We start from the raw sequence: 12,686 nt of genomic DNA, 5'->3' as shown, positions 1-12,686 counted from the left end.
GCAACATCCTCTAAGAACTGACGGTTATTGCAGTTTTACTTTACAAAGTTTTACCATTACACTCACTTGCATAGTTTTGCATATATCCACATTCTTTTCTTGTCTGTTTTTTTTTTTTAAACCTTTTTTATGTCTGTCTTTTTTATACCTATGTTTACTGAGGGATCAGCTACCTTAACGATAATTCTTGTGTAATGTCATAATTCATGTGTCAGAACTTAATGTACAGTCATGTAGTCATGTTATTTTTGATAGTGGAAACAAGGTTTTGCTCACCTAAGCAGACTTTTGTTAATTGTGCTGATTGTTGTGCCTGGTGTGTGTGTTTGTGTGTGTGTGTGTGTGTGACACACCCAGGAAGGCTGTACAGCTTTGGTTTCCCTGTAGTACTTGCAAAAGTCAAGGACAAATGTTCACAGGAAATGCAGATGAACAAACGGTACCATTCCAGTAGCAGACACAGAAGCGTAAACTTCTGTTAACTCTGGATTTTGTATTCCATTCAGTGAAGCAGGAGGTGTAGTCATCACAAGTGAATGGATTGTATTCAGTATGAGTTCTAAATAAAGAATCAATACCAGGCTGCAATAATCAATATACTGTAGCCTAATAGTTAAATACCAATCTCATATATGAACTGTCTTTAAGAGGCCCAGCAAACTCACATGTCACTCATATGTTTGTATAAATAAATATTTTTAATGGAGTTCTCTATATCTCTATCGGCTGTCTTTTACTTTTGCATTTTTTAGGTTTTCCCCATAGGGTTTTCCCATAGGTAATGTATGTGTTATGATTTTAGGAAGATTAGGTAGATGGTGCCGGTTGGTACCACTCCCAGTGTAAAGGAGAACAATGGACCTTTTAAAATAGCAGAAACTCAAGTCAAACACTTTAATTATACAGATAAAACGCTGGCTGAGTGTCGCAACAGCTGGTACACCGACATTCCGTTCCTGGGGTGGGCTGACCAGCAGTTAAAGGCAGGCCCCCACTACTGGGGGGGGGGGGGGGGGGGGGGGGGGGGGCGGCGCTGCTACAACGCACGCTAAAACAGGGTTTCCCGGCTCAGGTCGTACTGACTATAACTTCTTTTAAAATTATTTGAGTTATGATTAAGCAATAATTGTATATCTTTATAACCAGTCCCTATTTTTGGTTCTTCTTTTAGTCAGGTGTATTAGCGCAGAGCTATAAATAACATATTTTATCTGGCCAGTCTAATAGACAAGAGCTAGGAGAGACGTCAATAAAACGCATTGATGAAAATATTCGACTACATAGAATCTATGGATTGTTACATAAAGACTTGAATGAATATAAAACTCTGAAGGTAGCTGTCGATGCAATTTTCAAGTGAGACATTAAGTCTCAAATAAAAGACATTCTTAGGTATATAATCCGAAGAAACTGTCAGATCAATTCTTCAGTATTTTGTTCCCACAAAAAGAGTGTTTTAAGTATATTAAAAATCAAGTGGAAATTGTCTTATCATACCATGCAACAAGGATTGTGTCAGGGCAAAAAACTAAAATTAATTTAATTACTGCATGCTGATGGGATTGAATCCATAAAACCTGTATCTTGTTAAGCAGTATTTCATTTGACCATTCAAGGCATGACACAGCAAACAAGACTACATACATTCTTTAAATGTTTCCAGTTCTTTCTGTGAGTGCAAGATGTACCGACAATATCCACATTTCTCACAAACGGGTTATTCTAACTAATCATGTATTCATAATGCCATTTTCTCCTGAGGAAGAACAATTGCGATATTGACGGACTGTTCTTAGTTAATGACTTATGGTAATATGGACACCACTTGTTCTTACATAGCCACAAACTTAAATATCTTTAACAAAAAAACCCAGACAACTAGTAAAAGGGCATTTTGTTCACTTTATTTTTAAAAAAAGTCCGTTGACAAAGAAAACGAAAAATATCAACTTAAAGGCTGGCGTTTTGTCACTGACAAGTTCCACGGTGATTTCACACCCACCTGACAGGCTTTTTTTTTTTTTTTTCTCCAAACATAGTTTTTCAACTTAATGACAAGAGAGGGGGGGAAAAAAAAAATTAACCCATCAAGTGACTTTGGCAAAAAAGCATAATGAACAGAACAGACAATAAAAATCCCTTAAAATGTGAATACATTTCACAGATAACTCATTATAGGGTGAGAAGTTAATTAAAAAAAACTAAAAACACTTAAATATTAAAATAATAAATTCCGAAAGCAGCCATAGACAGTCCATCTATTAAGAGACGGGATCATAAATTTATGACTTGCACTTTATGAAGAGGGAGCTTTATTTTTGTTCAATTAAAAAAGGTTTAAAATGAAATTTTTTTTATAAAGCCCTTAACTTACATGTAGGCATTACAGTTTGAGTACAGGAGGTAGAATAGGAAAAAAACAAACAAAAAAAAAAAACAAAAACAGAAAGACAAGCACTTCCATAGCAAAACGCTCTACTACTCCTGCTGCTACTTCTATTTTAAAACGAAGAATCTTGATTTGAGCTTCAGTCCGTCTCCTCCTCGTCCGACTCTGACTCTGTCAAAACAAACAAACCACTGGTATATAACATGTACACATGCATATGTATCACACTAGTTTTTCAAGCCAAATGAACCCCCCCCCCCCCCCCCCCCCAAGATACATTTAGACCCCCAAACGTACCCTCTTCTGCATTTTTAAGCCACTCCACAAACTTCTTCATCTGCTCGAGGAAAACACTCTTCCCTTTGGCAAGATGAGCGTCATTGTACCATTTAAGGATTGCCTCTTCACTTAAAACATCCGCTGGAAACAAAGAGTAAAGTCAGTTGAAACAGCAGGGGGGGGGGGGGGGGGGGGTACTTGCAAAGGACAGGTTAACAATGAATATCAAGTCCTTGATCGCCGACAGGGAAATAATTACCTTTATAGAGCAATACCACGATTTTCTGGAAGGCCTTCATGAAGTGAATATTGTCATAACAGTACTCCTGGATCTTAAGCAGAAGGGTGAGCTCAGACAAACCCTGGGAGGTGAATGCCTTCAGGAGAGGACTGTATTGCTGTGTGAAAAAAAAAAACAGACGCGTCTGACAAATGTTCCACCAAAACGAGCCCGTTTCATTTGAGGGTTGGCATTTCAGGACGACATGGGTAGGCAAAGCACGTGGTATGGTAACGACTGCATTAGTTAGGCTCGTTGCTTTGGACAACAGAACGCGTCAAATAAACAAACCTAAAAAGTAACGTGGGACTGACTGGGGTACAAGTGTTAAGGAATACAGCTGGTTGCAATTTGAAGATTTTATGATGAGTTTAACGTGCTGGCTCAGTTAGCCCTGTTTTTGGAGGGGAGCCTGGGCCAAAGCAGTTCCAACACACGTCCCCTCCAAAAACAAAGACAAACAAGACACTGAGCGTATTATTTATCCTTCACCTCTTACCTTCAAGTGTTTAATGGCTTGTTCCGTAACAAGTTCCTCCTTCTTGTTCCACTCAACAGAACTCATCACGCTGCTCCACACAATACTGACCATGGTCTGCTCTGAAATGTTGGTCTTCTTCATCTCTTCCCTGACATAAACGACGATCTAAAAAAACAAACAAACAAAAAAAACATTAACGTTTAAAGTAGTATCGGTTTCTGCCCGATTTCAACATTGACAAACGTCGAAGGAATGATTAACATCTTGCAGGACTCATGTTGGTGTCTTTGTTAAATGCTTGTAGGGTTTTTTTTGCTTACATCTTTAAATGAGTCGCCACGAGACATCTGCTCTTGAAGTTCCTTCTGAAGCTCCTTGCGGGCTCCGATGGACTGCTGGTTTCGAGCAAAGTCTGAAATCTCCTTGAGCCCAGCGTCGGTGAAATACTTTGAGAAGTGGTCGCAGCTTCGCTTGTTAGCAGGGAACAGCTCCTATGAGGATATGATCCCAGATTGAGGAGAGGTTGATTACTCATACGAGAAGATGCTGTTAATTTAAATGACTTTAGTTTTAGACAATCTACGATTCGAGCGAACCCTGACAGGGACATTGTCAGACTCACCATTAGTCTGTTGTCCATGCCAACTTTTCGGAGGCTGGCAGCAACTGAGTTAATGTCTTTCTCGTTGATCCATGATTTGAACAGCTTCACAGCAAAGGCTGCAGAGACACCTGGAACAGTGAACGGAAATGAAGTATTACATGAAATGGACAGCTGGAGAAAAAAAAAGGTTGCAAACTTAAGAAAATGCATGTAAACTATGTAATAAAATCTGAAGAGTATAAGTATTCAGCTGTGCGCATCAAGTCCAAATATACATTTGCAATTAAATGTGAAGCAGACAGAAGACTCCAATTAACTGGCTCAACCCTAAGCTTCCCAACACACGCATTTCAGAATAGTGCAAGAGTGCAACAGAGCAGTAGACAACTGAAAGATCTGAGACACTCCACACGTGGTCCTGACGGTTAGAGAGCCAGCCCTGCACCTGAGGTCTCTTACCTTCTTTAACAAGGTTCTCATTGAAGAGACTGCTTAGGATTGAGGCAGATATGTTCCCGTTCGCCAGTAAGATGCCGGTCAACATGGCCAGCTTGTTGCGCTCAGACTCTGTGAATCCTTTTAGGAACAGCAACAGCTGTGAGGGAAAGACAACCGATCAGTTAAACTTGGTTCATTTATGAGCCCATTGTCGCAAAACTACAGCACAACTGTGACTGGAAAAAAAAAAAAAAAAAAAAGAGTATCATTAAATACTTAAGTCAACTCACCTTCTTAATCTCTTCTTCGAAACCTTTCTCCAGGTACTTGTAACGCCTGATTAGCCTGTTAAATACCTAGAAGTAAAATGGGGGGGAAAAAAAAGGATCAAAACACTCTGGAGGTATAGGATGAAAAAATCTTAAAAAAATCAGGACCTTATACCCTGATAAATCATGCATGTAAAACTGCTGGATGAACATGTTAGACTTTGTACAATGAAACTCACTTACGTGCCTTCTAATATGTCTAAATGAGACTAGAGCGAGAAATGACTGTTCATGATGTATGAACATTTACTATTCACACCTGAGCATATGCTTGCATGGTCTCGAGGTCTTCTTGTGCAGTGAACAGACAAAAGTCCGTTCGGGTCACGTCGTCAGCCAAAGTGCCTCCTGGGGCTAAGAGATGGCAGGGAGAAAAATAATTTAAAACCTTAAAAAAACAGTTAAATCCCTGTTTTCTAAAGCATTAAGGAGATCAAACACACTAAACTAAGCCACTGCCTCTTACCCAGCATTCCACCAGCCACCAGGATGTCAAAGAGGGTCTCTGCATAGCGCCTGTAATCAAGTTTGGCTCCAGAGGCATCAAGGAATTTTGCAACTGCGTCCAAATCAGTGCCAGTTTGGTTCAGTCCTTGTACAATGCTTTCCTGAAACTGTGTAGGATCAAATCTCTCCTTCTCATCTGTTAAGAAAATTTCAAAAAGGATTAACATGATTAGAAATACACTGACTGAAACGAACACAAAAATGTTCTGAGAGGGTAACTTTAAAACTCATGACAATGAGAGTGACAACCAGTTGGATCGTTGTCTTACCTCTTTTCCTAGTTTTAAAACGCTGGCCTGTTAGCGTAGGCTTCTGCTGCCTTTGATTACTCATAAAAGACACCCTGTGAGGACAAAGACAATAAAAGGTTAAATGCTGCTAAAATCTACAGCACTTAAATCGCAACAAGTTAAATATCAAACAGAAGTTAGACAGCTGCTACATTATATAAGACAAGTTCACTTCGTGAACTGTTAGACTGAGAGAAGATAGGCTTTATCCTGACGAACCACGTTCAGCATTTCACACGGCCAGTTAATAAAGACACGCAGGCCATCGGCTGAGCTAGGAATGCTCTTAAAGAGAACATTCATAGCTAGCTAGCAGCAACACAACAAAAGAACACTGGTTTAGGCCTAACTTGGCCGGCTAACGCGCAAGCTAGCTTACATGTGGCCCCTACAACATTATAAAATAACCCAATTATTGTTCGCTACAAAATGACCGGAAAAGCTAAGCTCCATAATTGTTTTCTCTGACGACATCAGTAGTAGTTCGTGATTCCTTTGTACCATCGACCAACTGATCCGTCGTGATCCCGGTAACTTATTAAAACTTAAACAACGCCAGCTTACAGAGTAGAAGCTACAGCTAAGATTTAGCAAACTCACAAACTGAGCCTTCAAGGGCCGAAGGGACTTTTCTCTCGCTAGCTCAAAGCACACTTTTTAGCTACTCTAACAAACGAAATGACAATATAATGACTCACATAAAAATATATTGTTTTTGATTAGCCTAAGCCAACTCAACAAGCTCTAAATATAATATCATTTGACGTACGTTTACTCACTGAAATGAATTTGCTGATCAAAAACAGTTGATGAGGGGTTCTCACACTTCTTTATCCGTTCAACGAAAATTTGTTGAAACAGTTCCTCTCTGGCGAGGCGTTCAGGACATAAAGGGCTGGACTGGTGCATTTGAGCGGGGGGACCACAGGAAAAGTAAAAGAAAAATAAATAATTTATCACATAATATGTGCAATTCAAATTATGCTGCTTTAAAAATTAGTTCAATAAAATATGTTTGTTATTTCTTTTTCATGTCTTTTTTTTGTTAAATTTGAATAGATTTGTATAAATATTATGGTGTCCTCCCCTATCCGGCTCCAAACTCAATATGACGTTAAGATAATTATTTCACGTCAGATGGATGATACCTGAAGTTCCCGGTTTTGTCAACATGACTCATCTACCCAGGAACGGTATGAAACCGCGTTTATCGATTTTAAGTCAATATGTCGCAATACCTGCTATGACGACTTACTGATTTCAAAACAAACGTTTGTACAACAAATATGGCAATACTATTTTGTTAGTCGCTTAAGTTCTTTGATGGTATTTTCGGATATGTTGAATTTCGTAAATGTAATGGAATACCTTGCCTTTTCTGCACTGTAGCCATCTCGGTTTTACACCAGAAGCTGCTCAATACTTTCACAACTGATTTCATTCGTTTCGACATTAAACACAATGTGTTTTGCACTGCAGTTTTCTCCCTGTGCTTTGCACACTCATTGTCTCGATAGGAATGCAGGGAGAGGTGGAATAGTGCTTCACTGATTTTTGGATCACGAGATATGTTAGTACCGTTGTGCAAATAATGTGTTTCACATCTGAATTTGTGTTAACAAGAAATTACTGACTTTCCTGTTAAACAGAAAATGTGCTTTCTTTGTTTCAGTAAAAGAATGTATGGTGTGAATTCCTGTTCCATTCTTTGGCCGCTAACGAGAAATTAAATGTTACCCACAACTTATTGGAGGTCCATCAGTGGAGTGCATTCCAAAGTCTTCATTAATAATTACCTGGTATTGATACAGTCTGTAGTACATTACCCAGCCTGAGAATAAAAGCAGAATATCATTCTGGAAGATTTTCTTACACAACACACTGGGGTATGCAGTCACTTTGACATGCTTTTCTTTGGAAAGCTAGTGTTGCCTTTGCCTATAAGTCTTCACACCACACACACACACACACACACAAGCCCTTATGGGTGATTCTGAGAGTACTCCCTCCTCTAACACGCCGTGGGCACGGGTGTTAGTAGTTGCTGTTATGTACAAGGTTCTCTTCTCTTACCTGTTTGTCTCCGTTGTTACTGGAAGCCCTTCTGTGTTTTGTTTTGTTTTGTTTTGTTCTTCCTTGGAAATGGCACTTTTATTTGGCCTTTGTGATGGGAAGGAAGTCAGTCTGAGATAGGGTTAAGCACTAAAGTCAGGCCATGAAGTCTTTCTACAGGCTCTAGTCCTCTCTCTTAACACCATTTATTGCCATAAGCTTTAAAACACAATTCACAGCACACTCCCAAACACACTCAAACACATACAGTACCTGAAAGCACCTACTGTTTACTACCCTGTAATAGCCTACCTTAAGTTCAGTATAGAGTAGTGTGTGTTCTTGTAATCAGAACATAAGTAAATACAGTAAAATAAACAAGTTGTTTCATACAGGATCAGGGATGGGACAATGAGGGTATAATTGTGATGTCACAGCCCTGTTAGTGCAAACGAAACAGTTCTGACCAGTCTAAATGCTCCAAGCTTTAATATTCTTGCTGGAAGGAAGGAAGCATAATGCTGATGACCAAGGGACTGAAAGGTCCTGGAAGAGTGAGGATAATAATACTGAAGACCAAAGACCCAAAAGGTCCTGAAAGAGTTATGATAATTATGTGTTAAAACAACCTTAGTTATCATCAACAACCTCATGACTCATAAAGGCGTGTCTCTTCCAAAGAATTCTAAACTGTGAGGATTAGCAAGTTACAAACAGACTGGGAGATAGGAGGTAAATGTAATATATATCTTCAGAATCAGTGAATGACAAGAAGCAATCTTTGTCAATGCCCCCTACCAGGGAGGAGAATAACAAGAAAAAGCAAGCTATGAAAAATTAATAAAGAGCCAGCAATTTAACTTTAACGCTGACAACATATTAAACAGTATTTCAGCCTTCATTTAGGTGATTGTTATCTGAAGAAATGCAAGAAACCATTCAGTAATTTGTCACACAGCTTTCTGTTTCAAAAGTACAATTCAAACATCTCATTTGTTAAGGTAGTGGATGAAGATAAGCAGGTGTAACCACATGCATATTTGTAGTCATAATGATGTGTGCAATGACTCTCCATGAAGTCTGTTTGATCTGGACATATTCGACAATTATACAAACTTAATATACAATGTTGAAAGATTTTTGTAGATTTTCTGCAATCATAGAGCGAGATGAATATGTGAACTGTGCTCTAAAGGTATAAGGAAATAACACTTAATGATCTTAAAGAATGATGTCCATCCAGCTTAAACTGAGACAGGCTCTAAGCAGCAATAAATCACGTGCGACGAGCCTTTTAAACCCAGAAGGATCATAGAGGAAGAGACTTTCGGTTCTGTGTTGATTCGCTCCTTTAGCATTTTAGCTGGTATGTAGAACATTGAAAGGAATTAGCATATCAATGTGGAGCAGCCTACGCACCCAACCCTGTGAGACTTTGCTCTAACTTGCCCAGATTGCGGAGGTGGTACAGGTCTAATTTATGGCATTACTGCACCATTTGAATTATGTAACTGAATTATTTCAGAGGAAGAGAGCATAGTCACATGACACAATGTTCTCTCTTTGTCCACTGACCTAAAACAAGTGCAGTGGAATGATGCGGTTCTGTATTTTGCCATGTAAGAAATACCAGTGGATTTTTGTTTGCAAAAAAGAAAATCATTTCAGTGTTTCACCTTCCAGAAGTAACATGAAATACCTCTGATCGTTGGAAACCAGACAAAGGAGCTTATATTCTCTAGTTTAAGTCAGTGAAGGCCACGCGTTCCCCTACCACCAAGTAATATTCAGACACAGTCAGCTGCAGACAGTTATTAAAGATTAACCAAAGGCAGGGAATTTCATGAAATAAATATAGTTACATCAATAATTATCCCATTAATACCATGAATTATTGACACCATTTTGGCTGCCATTTCTCTCAGACACAACCCCTCAAATGTCCTCTAACTATGGCTAATGGGCCCACAGCAGTTAAGTCAAGCAGAGGGGTTGAACAAAATAATGGAAACGCGTGGTATTTCAAGACCTATAAATTTGCTGACGTTTAGACGTTAATACGTTTCCCAGTGACATGTAAATCTTATGTTGTATAGGCACTGCAGGCATCCTGTGCTTTATGTATTATCCAAGATTTTTCTTTTTGTAGAGGTCTGTGTATTGGTATAAGTTAAAATGTGTGACCTTTCAGATTTCCAAAGAGGGCAAATTGTTGGCACGCAAATGGCGCTTCAGTACCAAAAAACTGCTGAGTTGTTTAAGGTATCAAGAGGAACTGTTTCTAAAGTCATGATGGCATGCCAAAAACTAGGGAAAACTAGTTCTGGGAAGCGTAACTCTGGACGGGAGCCAAAACTCTGTGAACGTGACTGCAGAGCACTAAAACGCGTTGTGTCAAAAAAATCACAGAACCACAGCTACTAAAGTGACTGCAGAGCTAAACCAACATCTTGCTAACCCAGCATCAACCAAAACAGTTCCTTGAGTGCTCAGTGCAGCTGGATACCATGGAAGGGCTGCCATTGCCAAACCTTTTCTTTCCCCCCATCAATGTTCGAAAACACCTAAAATAGTGCAAAGACCATCAGGAGTGGACAATGGACCAGTGGAAGAGAGTCATCTTCTCTGACGAATCATCCTTCACGCTTTCTCCTTGTTCAGGATGAATTTATGTTTGGAGGAAGCCAAAAGAAGCCCTTGATTTCATTTGCCCCCAACCATCAAGCATGGAGGTGGTTCTGTAACGGTTTGGGCTGCAATATCGTGGAATTCTCTTGGTCCTGTGTTAGTACTGCATGGGTTACCTTGTGAATAGTTACCTCTAAAGAGTATTTGTCAATTTTGGGTGACCAAATTCACCCAATTGTCTAAACAGTCTTTCCACTTTTTCCATCTTTCATGACGATAATGCGCCAATTCACACTGCTAAAATCATTAAAGACTGGCATGAAGAGCACAACAGCGAAGTTGAACACTTGGATTGGCCCCCACAATCACCAGATCTTAACATTATCGAAAATCTCTGGTATATTTTTGAGCAGCAAGTAAGGAGCCACTTCTTTCCACCATCATCTCTGAAAGAGCTGGAGCCGGTTTTGCTTCAGGAATGGATTAAAATTCCCTTAGCCACCGTCCAAAAGTTGTATAAATCCATCCCTCGACGTATCGAAGCAGTTATTGCTGCCAAAGGAGGACCAACTCAATATTAAATAATAAAACTGTTATTTAACAAAGTGTTTCCATTATTTTGCCCAACCTCTCTGTATGCTTTCATGAACTTGGTTATCACTCCCTCTCAAGACTTTGCTTTGCATGTCAGGCACCACCGACTGTTACAAACGGGGAGACGAGCTCTCACCACAGCCATATGTTTGACATATCCAGTAACAGTAGATGCTAATACCGGATTTTACCTGTGTGTTACACATGTACATGTTAATGATGTTAAATGCTAAATAATGCATACATCAGGTTTTGAGTTTAAAGCATGGGAATCAGTGCAGTGCCACCATTTGCTCTGTGAGAGAGGTACTCCACGTGCTGAATGACAGAAAATGGAAAGATTATTCTAGTGATAAGAGACACACAGCTGCTTCTTGCTCGGGAAATAATAATAACTCTGGCATCACCAGCTTTGGTTTAATTTCCTCTTGCGACATATGAACAGAATGTGACTGATAGCATCCTACCCCAAATAATCACACACAACAGCATAGAGGCCGGATAAGATGCTGTGGTTAATGAAGAGCGAGTTTGTTTTTGGGAGTTTGCTGGGGACAGGCAGACATCACATTATGGTAGCCCTGTTCACCTGATCCGACTTGCCAACTGATCATCACACCCTGACGACATGAATTGTTTTCCTACACAATTTCTAACACAACTATGTGAGACCGTTTGTACTCAGAGGCAGAAGAAATGTTAACATAATGAATGAGTGAAAGCTTTCAGTGCACTGCATTGTACACTTTTTGTTCTAGGTGAAGAGTTGATTTAAATCGGACATCTATGATTATAATGAGTAAAATGTGACTTTTTAATGAGTAACTCAGCACTGACGGGGGAAAGTCCATAAAGCACTGAATACGCTCCAGAGAAAATTCTGATTTATATCTCTGCCATTCACTGTATTCTAGGTTTCACATTAATGTTTGGGATTGAAGTGAGGACCTCAAATATGCAGTTGAGGATGGCACATAAGGAATAACAAACGACTTAAACAACAACCTGACCGAATAATTCAGACACACCATCAACCTTTTCCCAAAGAATTATTACACGTGCAATTGGATGCAACATCAACTATCTAAAAGCATATTAAAATCAATGTTTTTTTGCAACGGATCTCATGCAACAGGAGCAATAATGTAGCTTCCGAATGCATTGTCTGTGAAAGGACAAAGCTAACAATAAGAAGCCTTAATGGTCATAAAAGAAAGGATAATACAAGCAAAACTCACTTCCTCTGTTCAAAATGCTCTACGAACAGAGCATGCAGTGTGTGGTGTAAATGATACACCACAGCGTAATGAAAAGGCGGTGTTGTGGTGGGTGTATATAAAGGACTGTGTGATTCATGAAAGTGTGGGGCTGCTAGGATGCATCCGGTCAGAACGCGAAAACAAGATGTTCCTTTAAAGGTTTTTATCGGAAGTAGAAATGCGTGGATAAGATGTGTGTATGCAAGATGTGTGTATAAAGGAATGTGTGTACAAAGGGACATGTGCATGTGTGGTTTGGTATCCGAATGCACATAATGTTGCAGAAAAAAAACCCATGAAATGCACAGTAGCACTATTCACAAGTACAAACAATAACAGTCTCTCCACAAGTCTACTCCCTCCCAATTCTTTGTGCCGAAAAAGACGGTGGCTGATCGCCGCATTATTGGGGAGACCCGAGTGGTTTCTGACTGGCTGACCTGGGAACAGCCAATAGAGAGTGGCTGAGGGGCCACAGCCCGCTGCTGGAAACAGAAAGGAGTTGCTCGACATTCAAAGTCCTTAGTCAGAGACGATATGGGGCTTTGACAGATAT

At 39.7% G+C, this 12,686-nt stretch overlaps 1 protein-coding gene across 3 annotated transcripts; it reads right to left on the bottom strand.

The window, feature by feature from the left end:
- Window positions 1-1,882: 1,882 nt before the first annotated feature.
- On the bottom strand, window positions 1,883-6,450 carry LOC115822057 (basic leucine zipper and W2 domain-containing protein 1-A). Of its 3 annotated transcripts, none has more exons than XM_030785700.1 (12): window positions 6,377-6,450; window positions 5,577-5,650; window positions 5,267-5,443; window positions 5,060-5,154; window positions 4,762-4,827; window positions 4,493-4,628; window positions 4,052-4,161; window positions 3,750-3,920; window positions 3,448-3,594; window positions 2,928-3,066; window positions 2,687-2,809; window positions 1,883-2,560 (listed from the first exon to the last, which is right to left on the bottom strand). In XM_030785700.1, exons 2-12 carry the CDS (start codon window positions 5,638-5,640, stop codon window positions 2,529-2,531), a joined length of 1,260 nt encoding a protein of 419 aa, XP_030641560.1. In that variant the 5' UTR covers window positions 5,641-5,650; window positions 6,377-6,450; the 3' UTR covers window positions 1,883-2,528. The 3 variants fall into 3 exon arrangements, with proteins under 3 accessions (XP_030641560.1, XP_030641561.1, XP_030641563.1); XM_030785701.1 differs by having other exon boundaries at window positions 6,367-6,444; XM_030785703.1 differs by lacking the exons at window positions 5,060-5,154; window positions 5,577-5,650; window positions 6,377-6,450 and having other exon boundaries at window positions 5,267-5,442.
- Window positions 6,451-12,686: the final 6,236 nt, after the last annotated feature.

This window comes from Chanos chanos, chromosome 10 (genome assembly GCF_902362185.1).
Source record: "Chanos chanos chromosome 10, fChaCha1.1, whole genome shotgun sequence".
Classification (NCBI taxonomy): Eukaryota; Metazoa; Chordata; class Actinopteri; order Gonorynchiformes; family Chanidae; genus Chanos; species Chanos chanos.
Note: the sequence above shows the minus strand (reverse complement) of the source record. Positions and strands in the feature narration are given on the sequence as shown.

Excerpts from the sequence above, each read along its gene's own strand:
- LOC115822057 (XM_030785700.1), bottom strand. The coding sequence starts at position 5,640 with ATGAGTAATCAAAGGCAGCAGAAGCCTACGCTAACAGGCCAGCGTTTT. Across the intron at positions 5,155-5,266 it reads GGTGGCTGGTGGAATGCTGG|CCCCAGGAGGCACTTTGGCT; the intron begins GTAAGAGGCAGT and ends GCCATCTCTTAG. Across the intron at positions 2,810-2,927 it reads CGTGGTATTGCTCTATAAAG|CGGATGTTTTAAGTGAAGAG; the intron begins GTAATTATTTCC and ends CTTTGTTTCCAG.